At 42.9% G+C, this 15,450-nt stretch overlaps 1 protein-coding gene across 1 annotated transcript; it reads right to left on the bottom strand.

Moving 5' to 3' along the window:
- Positions 1–2,870: 2,870 nt before the first annotated feature.
- On the bottom strand, positions 2,871–9,710 carry LOC135552557 (protein FosB-like). Its single transcript, XM_064984256.1, has 5 exons — positions 9,409–9,710; positions 9,010–9,188; positions 6,092–6,460; positions 5,780–5,887; positions 2,871–5,399 (listed from the first exon to the last, which is right to left on the bottom strand). Exons 1-5 carry the CDS (start codon positions 9,470–9,472, stop codon positions 4,740–4,742), a joined length of 1,380 nt encoding a protein of 459 aa, XP_064840328.1. The 5' UTR covers positions 9,473–9,710; the 3' UTR covers positions 2,871–4,739.
- Positions 9,711–15,450: the final 5,740 nt, after the last annotated feature.

The following is a 15,450-nucleotide window of genomic DNA, read 5'->3' as shown; positions in this document are numbered from 1 at the left end:
TTTAGGACGGGCTCATTTTAAGGGCTGGAATGGAATAAATGGAACCGTATCAAACAGATCAAACATGTGGAAACCACGTTTGACTCCGTTCCATCTATACCATTCCAGCCTCTACAATTTAGCCCATCCTCCTATAGCTCCTCCCACCAGCCTCCACTGGGACACAAACACACACACACACACACACACACACAACAAATAACCTTAACAATATGTTGCTGTTTATTGAATGCCATTTTATGCATTGGACAAGGACAAGTGTGTAGTTATCAAAGCACCATCATTAGATCGATCAGTTGAGTAAAAGTGTTTGTACCACTGATGCAGCACCCTCTCAATATCCTCCAATAAACCCATTTAGTTTAGGGCCTCAGCTGTTACAAATAGTCTCAATGTCTCAAGTATAAATTTCTGAGTCCATTTTCATTGGTCACTGCTGATCACAACAATGCAACCGTTGCTTCACAGAAAAAGACAAACATATGTTTACATATACAGTCTGATTTTTTTTTCTTATTTTTCTAGAGAAGGCATTCGAGGAAAAGACGAAGGTTCTATTGAAGGAAATAACAGAAATAAGGCATCAAAGGAAAATGCTAAGAAATGGAGTGTTTTGAAATATTTCTTTAAGATTCATATATTTATAATCAAGGTCCACCCCTCAACCTCCACTCAATTAGGTCAAGACCTCTTGGCCCAAACAATGATACAGGGCTATGTGAATGAAAGCTTGCGGTACAGTTTATAACAAGGCTTGAAAATCACAGCAATACATGGTCACACTGGACACATAGCGTAGCAGAAAGAGAGTACCAGAAGTCTTCTGACACTGCGTAAATGAAGTTCTTCAGATGATTTGCTACATGTCTACCTCTGACGATATGACTGCTGCATCTCAGAGTCTCCATTTCAGTACATAACATCGTACGTTTGCAACTCATGGGGAAAATAAATCGTTTGTCATTCACAAAAAATGGTAAAAGACCTGTCTGTTCCAGTCAGTCTTATATCAGGTATTTGTATGAAGGCAGGTTCACTGATGCGACAAAGTTACTGAGTTTATGTCATCGTTTCTACATGTGTCCATGGCCCATCTCTACTTGGATTGTTAGAAAAGGAACGTCCGAAATAACTTAATCCTCTCAGTTCTCTCCCTCAATCCTCCTCTCTATGTCTCTTGTCTTTACCTTTCGGTCTCTCTCTGCCTCTGTCTGTAGGCCTCCAGTGACGGTGTGAATAAACAAATCACACGAGGGAGGTGGTGTGAAGGCAGTATTGGCCACCAGCCTGGACACTGCAGAAAATGCCATTTCCGGAGATGAGAGAAGGGTAGAAGAGAGGGGGGGGGGGTTGACAGTGAGCAAGCATCTGCAGTGCGGACAGATACTCTCTCTGTCTGTGTGTGTGTGTGGGGTCTATATAACGGACACCTTAGATGGTACAGATCGGACACCTTAGATGGTACAGATTTAGAAAACGAGTCTTATGTGAACTGGACCTAATTTCCTGATCTGTCCAGTGCTGACATAAGTGCGTATTCTTCTTCCTAACCAGGTTTCCAGGTTCAGACAAAAAAATGACATAACGTTCTCTGAGAGAATGCACGGTTGGGATTCAAGAAATCAACGTGACACCTGTTTAGGGTGTGAAATAAGAATAATATCGTCGGCATGACTATTCAAAACATGCTCTCGTTCAGTGAAAGAACCACGGCATTGTTGTTTTTGTCCGGTACAGTTTACAAGTTCATCTGATGTACGACAGGTAGCGGCACAAAACCGTTCCGTACACGTGCCATCTATCAGCATAAACCCCTTTCACACATCATCAACAATGCCATGGTAGGTTCATGGAAGGAAATGAAAAGGTAATGACGTTCGTCATTCAAAAAGGGCATACGAGGCCTGTCCCTTGTCTTACCAGTTGAAGCCTGGCACGTCAGTTATTTTGGAGGGGCCCTCTTTTGAATTCAACAACTAAGACTTTAGCCCGTCTAATGATAAGCCAAACATATATATATATTTTTTCTCTATCACACCTCCATTGATATTTCAACAATAACTACTATGAGGTGAATATTTTAAAGAGAGCAACTCTCAAAAAGCTCTCCAAAAATATCTGTTGATTTGAATCGCATGATAACTACTTTATTGAACAAGAATGCACACTAGACTCAAACAGATTTCTCAACAAAAACATTCAATTAAAAATCATTAATACTTTAATATGTATTTTTGACATTCAATTCACATTAGTTTCCTCATTTTGGGTCCGAAGGGGACTAAGTGGTGACATTAAGCTTTGGTGGTGTAGGCATTGGGACTGACCTCGCAGAGAAAAACAAACAGGCAAATGTACCACCTCAATAATCTCATCATACTGACGAGCTGCAGTACATGCAGTATCACGTGTTAGATATAGTTATCCTGAATAATGTGCTTTATATATAAAACATATGAGCACAGGCAGTGATAATGTGCGTCATATTGAGGGAACGGTTAAGTACGGTCATTTATTATAATTGTTTGTTCTTTTAGAAAAATATCCATTTTAAAACCAGCCTCAACAACCACCTCTGTTTCTTCATTGACAAAAATATCCAATTTTTATATTTTCAAACATTCATACTTTACAATCATTGTACATACACTTCAATATACATATATTCTGTATGTATATACGTATGCTTTTAAGTATACTTTTGACACATATAACATTTTATGATAGTGCACATGCCTCCAAAGTTGCCAAACATAATATTTAAAAAAATCAAATAATAACACAATGCAATAATACTAGTAACATTAAGGGGGAAATCACCCCTGAAAGAGCAAACACATCTGGCATTGGCAACACAGGTAAGAGCGGAGGACAAAGCCAAACATGATTTTGTTTTAATACATAAAACATAACAAATGTCACTTGAAAATTAAAAGGAACAAATTCACAGGCAAATGAAGAACACATATACTCATAAACACCCCCTCCTCCCGTCTCCTCTGTGTGTCCGTCCTCTGTATTGTGCTCTAACATTGTGTCAACCTCAATCAAAAGAAAGAAAGAAGCAGGCCAAGTGGCTCAGAGTGGGATACACTCACAATAAATGCACCTCCCACTAGGAGAGGAAGAAAGGCCGCTCATCCCAATGTTCAGAGGTTGGTTGAATATTCCTTTTAAAAGTATCTTTAAAAAAAAAAAAACAATGGTTCACATCTGATACCAATAAACTCATGTCTGACAAAAAGCTCTTTACCAAAAGGACATGCCTTTCTCAAGGTTTTTCTTCTTTTCATCATGACATTTTCTCTGTCAAAGGTAAGACTTAAAAACGACAACAGAAAATACTTGGTGATAAAGGAGGGGGGAAGAACATTGTACACAACAGTATCAGTAATGAATGGAGGACAATTCAGATGCTTGAAAGCGACGGTATGAGTATTTGTGTGGTCCCAGGGTGAAGAGACTTTGCAGTATGGCGGTGGTACTATGCCAGTAAGAGGTAACCCATCCACACAGTTGGCAAGAGCTGGATTTTTTTTGGTGTTTTTTTTTTTTTGGTGTTTTAAAATTCAATTTAGGCTTAAGAGTACATCCTTTGTCTCTGCCAAAGTTTCAGCTCTCACTCTAGACCTCTACCTCGGCTAAAGCCTCTTCTCTCACTCTCCTGCCGTCCTCATCTCACCAGCGCAACACAAGTCTCATTTCATCTCCATCGTTTCAACATCCAACAATGGCTCAGGAGAAGAATGAAAAGATTGACAACCCTTTTGCATTTGTGTCCATCCTATTTTGTGTCTTTTCAATGTGTTTATTTTTTTTAAAGCTCTACTTTGAGCAAAACACTCCAAGGCTCCTCAGTGGGGGGTGCGTCTGTGTCCATGTGGGGGGACGAGGGGGACGTGTGAGGTGGGCCGGCGCTCAGTCAAGGTCCCAGGGTCTGGAAGGGCTCGGCATGCTCTCAGGGTTCGAAGACTTCAGAGAGAGAGAGACAGAGAGGAGAGAAACAAAGATGGAGAGGTGGACGAAGAGTAGGCGGCAGGATAAAAAGAGAGAGAGCCAAATAGCTGGAGGCTGTGACGCCCTCCCCTTTCCAAGTCACAACTAACGACGAAGAAGCAAGAGGAACCGAGAAGATGAGGAAGGCAGGAGGGGAGAGCAAGAGCTCAGCAGTCTGGCCTCACAAAAGAAAACCCAAACCTAAGTCCTTCTTCCCTATTTCCGCTTGCACAAATACATTCAGCATGAAGAGGAGGGGTGAAGAAGATGAGAGCAGGAGCAGTGAGAGTGACCGACAGAGGGAACGATAGGGAGGACAAGTGTGCCTGTTGGATCGCAGGTGAGCATGTTGCTATTTACTGTGTGCACTGTACGTGCACGTCACAAGACGTTGAAAGATTCATTGTGAATTAACCTGGGTATGATGTCGGAGAATGTTTTCACAGATCGACTGACAACTCAGAGCCCAGAGTTTTGGACTCAATTTGAATTCACTTGAAATACTGGATGAGTTATATTTAGTTTCCTCATAAGGACAACGGTGTGCACTAAATGCTATGCGGTCAAACTTTGCTTGATGTCATGTTTACTCGGTCTGAATGTGTGTGATTTTTGTATGGCTCATTATATAATGTATGTTCATCCATGTTGTTGACCTCGTCTACCATGAGCAACCGTTTTTTGCCGTATATAAGTGATTGGCGTAGGGGCGCGTGCGCGTGGTGTGTGTCTCTGTCGGTCAGTCAGAGCGCGAGCAGCGAGGGCGAGTTCAGGGAACCAGAGGACTGCTCGCTGCTGCTGTTTCTCTGGTTAGCGCTGACCCCGCAGGCTCCCTCTGGGTAGCTGAACACAAATGAAGATGTGTATGAAGGGTTGTAGCTGCCAGCGGCCGCGCCATCATGGTGACCACCACCCCCACCGTCGGCCACCAGGCACGGCCCACCCGGCACAGGCTCGCTTGAGCCATAGAAAGAACTAGAAAACGCTACCTCCTGCATCATCCCCGGGTGCGGATTAACCTGTTGCTGTGGTTGAACCTGCTGCTGCGGTTGAACCTGCTGCTGCGGATGAACCTGCTGCTGCGGTTGAACCTGTTGCTGCGGATGAACCTGCTGCTGTTGTCGCTGCTGCTGATGCTGCGAAGTAGAAGGCTGCGAGGTGTAGGCGGGAGGCAGGTAGAAAGTGTCCTCCACAGTCAAGCCCACGATGGAGACGGGGGCCTGTTGGGGCAGTAGGGGCTGATGCTGGAGCTGTGTGGAGCCTGAGGCCTGCTGCTCCTGGTAGGGGATCTTGCAGCTGGGCTCGTGAGTCACCAGGACAAACTCCAGGCGCTCCTTCTCCTTCTGCAGCTCAGAGATCTCAGCCTCCAGCTCAGACTTCTCCTCCTCCAGGATGTCGGTCTCCTGTGGAGGGAGGGAGGACAGGCGAGAGATAGGATTCAAAGAGCTGTATAGTCTAAGCCTCTATGTCTATGGAGATGGATGCATGGCTATCTTTCTAGATATAGATAGGCCTACATGTTTCCTCCTTGAAATAGATAGCATAGCCTATGCTAGGACTTGTAAATTAGACTATAACAACTGTAGGCACAATAGACTTTCACAAACACTATAATCATCTTTGCTCACTTCAACTTCTGTTAATAACCAGCCACTTAAATAACATTGTGTTCCTATTACTCACATACACAGTCATTACCATAAGCCTAGTAATGTAGCGTAACACACTGTATATAATTATTACCATAAGTCATTTTGACAGTAAGAACCCCAGCCAAGCTCACCCCTTGCAGTCGGTCAGTGAGTTCGCGCCGGCGGTTTCGGCATTTGGCGGCTGCCAGCTTGTTCCTCTCGCGCCGAACACGCCTCTTCTCCTGCTCCTCTGGAGTCAACTGGAGGAAAAGAATAAGGAGAAATTAAAACAAACCCAAACTTTGTCTTTGCCTCTATCTCGCTAGCTTAGAATAACAGATATATATATATGATGTCTCATCAGATACAGTATTGTTAAAAGAAATGTGGTGAATGTGTTAACTCTTGCTGTCTACCCATTCTACATATAAAGATTGACACACAGGGCATACACACACACTTACAAACACACCAACATCTCCATCGTCACTCACAGACTCGTCTCGTACACGGCGACTACGAGTCCTAGACTGGCGGATGGGGCCCGGGGCTGGGCCTTGCCCCGGGGTCTCAGAGCCTGCGGGAGTAAAACCTGAGCCAGAGGAATAACTGGGCCCTGGCAGATCATAAGGGTCTACCAGGGACACAGACTGGGTCCCACTTTGGCCAGAGGCCTGGGACGAGATGAGAGTTGGCTGCACCATCCACTGCAGGTCCTGGCTGCTAGTGATGGCTGTGACTGTGGGCACAAAGGAGCCTGGCATATCCACTCCTCCACTGCTGCCCCCGGAACCACTGCCTACCCCGTCCCCGCCTCCAGCAGACACACAATCCTGGAACACACAGAGATGGAGGGGTAAGGCATGAAAACAGACAGAGAAATGGGATGCTGCTATACAATGCAATGACAACAAAGTGTCTTGCTCTCTAAACATTGCTTTGTGAACAACTTAGATGTTGATTTCCTTGAACATAAGAGGGTAGATATCACAGCAGAAGATTGCATAGCCTTGATGTCCATAAGACACACCCTTTTGGGCACAGTTTGACGCACCCATTCTAATTGCAAGTCATCTATAAATAAACGTTGAATAAAATGCCACCATTGCAAACATTTACCATGTGGATAAGAAGCTGACTGGTATAATGCATTATGATACTGTTATAAATGCATTGTATGTCCCCCTTATAATGTCTTATTATGATCCTAACTTAATAACAACAATCCATTTAAATGTGTTAAAATGTAACACATGTATAACCCTTATAATAACATCATGAAGGCTCATACAAGCTTACAATAAGTAATAAAGTATATCAGGAAATTTCACTCTTATGGAATGATTGAATGCCAGTGAGAGTTGGAGTCTCCCAAAATCCCTGCAGAACAACGTTATAAATAGATCACTGAAAGAATAGATTTAGGTGCCCAAATCTATCCTTGGCTCTCTGCTTTAATTAGAACTGAGACGAGCAGTGATGCCATAGTAAACTCGGAATACATTAATATTCATATCAAAGCGTGTAAGGCAAGGGGGCATGCAGCTTTGAGGAGACCGCCTAAACCACATATGTCAGAGTCAAGGCCCGCGGGCCACATCCGGCCCGCGAGAAGGTTTTTTACGGCCCCTGGGATGATCTTGATTTATTATTAGAACCGGCCCGCAGACCGCAGCAAGCCGGCAGCCCGCAGATCTTTTACACGCACCAATACTACATTTCCCACAATGCAACGGTGACGCACCGAGCAGTAGGCTGCTTCATTTCAATATTTATTGGCACAGCAGTCGTCAGCATCACAGTAAAATTAACTTTCAGATACCCATCAAAAATGGCAAAACGGAAGGTGGACACTGAGAACCGGGGTTTCAAACAAGGTGGGAGTCGGAGTATATGTTCACGGAGGTAGCTGGAAAACCTGTGTGTCTTCTGTGTGGAGAAAGTGTGGCGGTACTGAAAGAGTATAATCTGAGACGACATTATGAAACGAAACACGCGGACAAAAACAAGAATATGGACATGGAACAAAGGCTACAAAAGGCAGAGGAATTAAAACGAGGCCTCAAATCTCGACAGGCTCTGTTCAAAAAGCCAAATCACAAGGCCAGGCTGCTGTCAAGGCCAGTTTTATTGTGGCAGAAGAGATCGCTAAATCAGCCCGGCCATTTACGGAGGGGGATTTCATCAAAAACTGCATGATTAAAGTTTGTGACGAAGTTTGCCCAGAAAAAAAGGCAACTCTTTTTAAATGTGAGTCTGAGCAGAAACACCATTGCCGAGAGAGTAGACCAGTTGTCCATCAATCTAAAAGAGCAGCTTGTGAAAAAGGGAAAAGATTTCATTGCATATTCCTTGGCTGTGGATGAGAGAAAGGAATAAAGGAAATTTGTCTTTTGTGTCTGTTGAAAATTAAAGATTACTGACAGAGCCATAAGAAAATATTGCTTTATTTATCTGATCATATTGGAATATATTTGTTAGGTTTTCAGTAGGTTCAATTAGGTTCACTAGACTATATGCGTCATTTAAAAATTTTTCAATGAACATTCGAACAGTCCGGCCCTCGGCTTGTAGCTAAATTTTTTATTTGGCCCTCCGTCCATTTGACTTTGACACCCCTGGCCTAAACCAATCAACTCGCTCAAAAAAAGTCCCCCCTCCTCCTTCCCCGGCGTTCCCTTAGCAACGCAACGTAACACTCCAAAATAGAACGCATTTACGTCACAGCAAGCCCTGAACTGGGAGCGTGGAGAGAAGCGAGCAAAGGCGGAGTATTTTTGTGCATACGTAGGAGAGTGCCAAAACGATGTCATCCGTTGCGCGGGACGCTGTAAACCAACCACCAAAGACAGTACACGTTGCTAGTAGCATTGGCAAAGCCTGAGTCCGAGATCATGCCGGCCGGCAGCCTTTATTTCAATCAAGTTCAAGTCCCTGTAATTTTCCAGGACATTAGCAGCATATCTTTAGCAATGTTGATGCAACGTGAAAGGGAAATGTTCTTGCCTTTCCCTATCATAGAACCTATGTAATAACAAGCTTATGATAATGATGATACCCAGGTTGATAAATCCAAACTCTGCATGGTTGAACTCTAATGCGACAAGGTATAATTGCACCAGCATTTGCAAATGCTACTGAACTGTAAAGCATCATATGAAATCATTCGAAACTCAACCCATATTCCTGGAATACAGCCCACGGCACCATCATCATAAACAACATAAATCAGACTTCATGCATTATTATATAAACATCTGTCAAATTAAATGTTGCCTCAATATTATAATGATAAACTTTCGGAAAGTGGGCGGAAAGGACACATAAGCTCCCTTTCTCGAATCATTGCTCAAAGTAAAGACATTGGACTTATTGGACCTACCTGTGAGGCACTGGCCGGCGGGCTCCCGAAGGAGTCCACGGAGGAAAGGTACTGAGACTCAATAGACGGGGACGAACTTCCACGGGAGATGGTATCAAAGTCACCGGGGAACCCTTGGAACATTACCCCGGAGGAGCCGAGTGAAAAACCTATAGTTCCCGGAATGAGTGTGACGTCACCTGCAGTTCGCGCGCACACACATGGGCAAGGGGAGAGAGGGGAGACAGCTGTCAGTTTGCTGTCATTGAAATGCAATCTCATGTATCTAAGATAGGGTCAACAGTAAACATGCATAACTGGAAACCTTGCTTTACGTGTAGCCTACATGTATATCGGAAATAACGTAATAAGAACCGTGTTGCTGCATTATCTAACATTCATGTTAAGAAAGTATTTTACCGTTAATGTGTTCCTTATTGTGCTCCGGTAAGATGCTCTTGGTCTCTTTCCAAAAAAGTTGCATGAAGAAGAAAATCCAGTTCGCTGCAATGGAAACAGTCCTTACGTTCCGGATTTTAAAAACTCATTGATCCAATTCAGAGTCCGCTAAAATATGTCCTCTGTCCGTTTTTCCAATGTGCAATTATAGATCCATGTAAAAGTCCACTATGGATAAACTGATCAGCGATATAGAGTCTCGGCCCACAGAAGCGAGTCTTGTCTTATGAATGAATCCATGGAGTACGAGCGAAGCATTGTAAAGGACACGTGAAGTCCCGCCTCGGAGTTCCGCTGACGTACGTGCCCATTTATGGGGTTATGTTTTTGTTTGGTATCCTTGGTAATGACGTTTAGCTAGGGATTCCCTCTCCCACAGAAACGGTACAGCAGACGAGAATAGAAAATGTTACTAACACAGCCACGAAATATTTCTAACCAGTAAACATTTTCGGATAGTAAATTTAATGAAACATGTTTTAGTGTGCACGTAGCCAAATGATGTATTGTAAAAGCAGATGAAATGATCATCCAAATGCACTTGTTCTTAGTATTTTGGAGGTGTCTGCTCATGTAGACTAATAATTATGTTCTACTCAGTAAAAAAGCCTAAATATTGTAGAGTTAAGCTCCAGATCAGGTAAAACTTTGAGGGCTAGTTTGGCCCATTGCCTAATGAATATGTTCATGAATAAGACAGGCAAGATTATTAATGTACAGACTGTCTGCCTCGTGTATATATATATATTATTCATCTTTGCATAGGCCTAAAGAGATAAATAAATATATACATGAATATAGATCTTGCATGTAGGTTAGCAGATATATAGCCTAGTATATACTGTAGGCTATAGCCTAGTGACAATGAAATGGGATATTACTGAAATTACTTCTAAAGGTACATCAATGAATAGTGTTGGCACTATTCAAGTAGGCGTATTTAGACCGGTTGTCCATTATAAACATATACACATTCCATTGTCGATTTCTTACGCAATTGTGTTGGTTTGACATCGCTCACAAGAGGAAGGAAACACACCAGGCAAAGAGAGAAAATCCTCTCGGATAAACTTTCTCACGGACACGCCCTCGGGAGTTCCCTTTCTTGAAGAGGCCGTGGAATCCCTCGTTCTAGAACCGGATCATCTGCTGCTGGGATTTCGACAGGTTTTTCGCGCTGGCAAGTTTGAACGCATACATTTATTGTTCTTTATCGTTGCATCAAATATCATCAATATTAGTTTATGAGCTGGTCTTTTAGACTGAAATGGAGAAGGTCGAGCCAAAGCATGTGAAGCAATAAGCAAGTGTTTTTGGACTTCCATCCGACATGTGTTTGTATGAGTGGAGCATCTTCAAGGCAACTCATCTATGGACGGTGAGTCTATGCACTCATCTAGAAGATGGCAAGATAGACTATGTGTTATTCATGAGCGTGGTGTGTGAAATGTGCAGAGGGCGTCGCTGATCAATGATTCTGTTGTCAATTTTTTTCCCCACACAAGTTCCCAGAATAACAACGAGGGGTATACTTTATTCAAGAGTCTCCAAACGTTTTACCAGAAAACATGTAAACAGATTGAAGCACAGCGTTCCGACACGGAACGTGGGCAGTAGTGACGGAAATACACTGCTGTCACTGCAAATATCATCCTCTGTCGAACTGTACATAAACATGATTGATTTTCTTTTCTGTAGCCTGCTCCTCCCTACGTAAAGACGCCAATGGGAATATGGCAGGTGGGAGGAGGTGTGTGAGGGAGTGTGTGTGTGTGTGGGGGGGGGGGGGTAAAATGTCGTAAAATGTCACCGAGGTAGGCATGTTGTAGAATACATCGGTGTGTAAAATGACTGGGAATAGTGGGGATAACAACAATTAGTCAGCGCTACAACGTCACCGATGAGGAACGTTCTGTACTCTGTCGGTGCTCAATCGCAATGATTAATCCGTACAGATGGTCCATGGTAAACTCTGAGGTCATAACAATACCGCATACATGTACCTACCTACACAGGAGAGCAGCACGTTTTGTATTATATTAGAGGAAGGAGGTTCATAATCAGGGAAGTTATCAAGAAGATAAGACTGGCGGGTTATCATTGAGATCAATAGCATACCTTACATTTCACATTCTTATTGCACTGACTAACAACGACAACAACCACAACTACAATTAAGCTGTTTAAGAAAGGAAAAGGTTGTTGAATTGAGGGATAGTAAGCATGGACTGTGGCGGCAGGTAGCCTAGTGGTTAGATCGAATCCCCGAGCTGACAAGGTCAACATCTGTCGTTCTGCCCCTGAACAAGGCAGTGCCATAGGCCGCACTGTTCCTAGTCCGTAATTGTAAATACGAATTTGTTCTTTACTGACTTGCCTAGTTAAATAAATAAAAAACATCTGCAAACAGCAATTCCCTTGTCATAAACACATCTGCACTGCAAGCTGAGGCTGGCTAGACATAAACAAGAAAAGCCAAGCTGTGTATAGCATGCATACATATATCATCAACGAGACTTGTCTATGTTATATAACGGCTAAAACAAGACTACATCGGTTTTACAGACCAACCATGTGCTTACAATCCCTTTCTCACCACAATCCCTTTCTCACCACGTCTGCTGCATGTTTGTACAGCGTTGCGTTGCCTTGGAGATACAGTTCCAACACGCCTGACGTCGAGACGTAGAACTTTTGTCTTTTTTTGTTTTTGTTGCCTGGCAACCGGTTTCCGCAGTAACCAGTTCTCGAGTGACAGGGCAGGGGCAGAGCGGTAGTTGAGGCAGGAATAAGATGGCTGACTGAAATGTAGCTTTTCCTCGAATCCACTCGTTTAACTGCTCGTTTTGCGTGTTTTAAAGTTTGTGTTATAGCCCTGCCATCTCCGTTTACAAATACGTTAATGGTTTTGCATGCATACATCTAACTTGTAGTCGTGTGAAGCGTCGGGAGATACTAGCTACAACAACGCAGCATAGCAAGCATTCTAGCTAGCCTAGCTACAGCAAGCTAAATTGTCCCCCAGCTTGCTTTCACGAGATTCCTCTTGGTTGCTACTCGTGGCTAATTGGTTTGGTCGGGAATGAATTTTTGCAAAATAGTGTACATTGAAATAGTGTACATTGTTCTGCCTAGGAAGTTAGCCATTCAGTTGTCATCTGCATCCAAAAGTTGTTAATACTCATTCATGCAATAAAATATGTTAGGGACATTTCTCCTGCTTTATAGAGATGTGGTGGTTTCGAAGTTAATGCAGAAGTGTCGAATAAAAATCTGCTAGAAGTCTACGTGGTGCAAAATTACTGAGGTCTTACGACATTGACTGCCACTTATTGCACAATATTGTTATCCAACATATGAATACTGCTATAGCACAAGGTCATAGTTGGCTATATTATTTGACTATCATTCACCATTTTCTTAAGCAAATGACTGAGGCTAAATTGGTATTGTAAGCTACTCAGGGAAACCGGTTCTTAATCGAATACAAATCTCAAAATATATTTGATAAGAAAATGACCCACATTTTTGTTAGTTGTTTCTCATATGTGCCCTGTATGCGCCCTATTTAGCCTGGTCCCACGATCTAGTATGGTTATTTTATGGACCCATAACAACAGTCTAAAAGAGTTTTTCTAAAACACACACACACCTTGGATCAGCCTATGACCTGTTTGTGTGCACTAGAGACTTGCAATGTGGAAAACAAATCAGTATGAACCACCATGCAGTTTACTTTTTATTATTCTCATAATGTTATAGTTTTACAGTATACTCCTTTTGGTATCTAGTGTACCAAAATAATTTGAGACCGTCTCATTGATATCAGGTAGCCTAAATGCCAAATGTATAGCAATGTACACCACAGGGGTGTTACAAGTGCTATATAAACCTGCATAACTGTTGAGATTTTACATTTTCTATCAGTGTCTGAGTTCATGCATTTTGCATTCCAGAGGTACTAAATTTGTAAAGAACCAGTAGATCTGTCTTGTGCCTCAGTGGGATTTGTTTCGCTTGTCCCTGCGTATTTTCGGGAAGCTGCTAATTTGCTAACATGAGGCCTGTGCCTGTTTCCTTGAGGGGCGGGGCATTTTCCCCCAGTCTTCCTGACCCAAATATTTGTTACCAGGCAACAGCCAGGCCCGTCCCACTCCAGAATGGTGTTGTTTACACCCCTTCTGTCTGCTCACCCCGACAACATTGCATAATCCTTCTCACAGATTTTCCCCACTGAAATAACTTTGACCTGGATTTTTTTGCTCTCCAACACACCACAACCCCCACCCCCTCCTGTTAACCACAGAAATATAGCTAACTTTATCTCCAAAGCTCTCTCAACCTTTTCCTTCTCTGTCTGTTGCAGCTACTCACTTGGTTTGCGGGACAAAAGTTCTGCAGAATAGTTCAGGACTTTGAGGCAGGCAGGTTACGGGGCTATTGCTTGCTTTGGGGGTTAGCTCTTGGCTACACAGTTGTATGGCAGTACGTCTTTTTCTGATATAAGGGAGAAACTCTGCCCCTGCAACCTCTCCTTCTCTCCGTTCCTAGTCCATCAAATCCAGTAATTATTTATTGGCAGCATAGATGGGCCATTGCCTCAGCCTAAGCAAACATGACTTGTATTTGTTATATTAACTGGGATATAGCAGAAATTAATACCATTGGCCGCTTGAGCGAAACTTCTATGAGCTCACAATGACCCTCAAACTTTTGAACCTGTGGACTTCTTTTTCTGTTTGTTAAAACCTGTTAACTTCACCCTTTTTCTGGCTACAGTTGCTTTAATACATATGTCAAACTATGATATATTACCACGATGTTGAACACTCCCCCTGTTTAGTGTTGACCTATTATTACAACGTTGCAACTATCGGAGGTATGTACTGGAAAGAGTAACGTCTCTAGCTCACACTTCCATAACTACAGTTAAGTAGGTATCATGTCTCCACACTCTGTTTATCTGGGGAGGGAGATGGGGAACCCCTGTCTACCTCTGTGTGGCGGTATCTCGCGAAACACTCAGTCGTGCCTGGAAACATCTGGAACGTCTGGGATCAGAATGAGGTCATACCGCTACCTCCTTCCTGCACTCTCTCTCACTGTACAGCTGTCTGGGTTGTGTTATACTTGGACCACAGACCAGGGAGTGTAAAACATAGGATTTGCAAGGGCTAGGACTGAAATAACTTGATTAACTAGACCTATCGTGCCTCTGCTCCTCCTGCGTCGCTCTGTGGTCAGTGTGTTCAGACAAATAAACAGACAGCCAGGGTCATTAACTTTTACTTTCTCTTGTGGTAGATAATGAACTCAGAATGCTGGAGTGAGACAAGTGTTAAAGCAAATATTCACCTATTTTGAATGTTATATCGTTTTTGTGCATCTCTTAGTGATGCTCTATCGATTACCGGGGTCATTTCCTGTTTTCATGTGTATCCGAGCTATTCACCCTTCAAGCAGGCACAAATACAGCCAGGATGATGAGTATAGTGTATAGTACGACCCCGGGAATCGATAGAACATGGCTCAGAGATGCACAAAAACAATATGACTTTCAAAATGGGGAAATGGATCAGCTTTAATATTGCGGATAGCTTGTAGGTTCTTGACAAAGAAAAGGAGAGCCTTACACTCTAGGAGCTCAGATGCAATAATTTTATATCCAACGTTTTCGACAGACAAGCTGTCTTCATCAGGATATAATGACAAACACTGCGGGTCACTAATTTATATACTTTGAAAGGACACACACAGGTGTCTGTAATCATGGCAGGGTGTGGCTTGATTTCATTGGTTGATTTACAGATATAACTATAACATATAAAGACCATGAATGGATAACATACGATCATAGATACAATGTGGCTACATGGGCCTACAAACATTTACAATGGATAGCAAAAACACAATAAACACAAGAATGGCTTCAGATCAAAGTCTACGTTGGGACCGAAGGGAGCAAGATCCAGGCAGCCTCTCGTTTTAACAATAAATTGTCAA

The sequence above is a fragment of the Oncorhynchus masou genome, chromosome 13 (assembly GCF_036934945.1).
Source record: "Oncorhynchus masou masou isolate Uvic2021 chromosome 13, UVic_Omas_1.1, whole genome shotgun sequence".
In the NCBI taxonomy this organism is placed as follows: Eukaryota; Metazoa; Chordata; class Actinopteri; order Salmoniformes; family Salmonidae; genus Oncorhynchus; species Oncorhynchus masou.
This window is presented reverse-complemented; position numbering and strand designations above follow the sequence as displayed.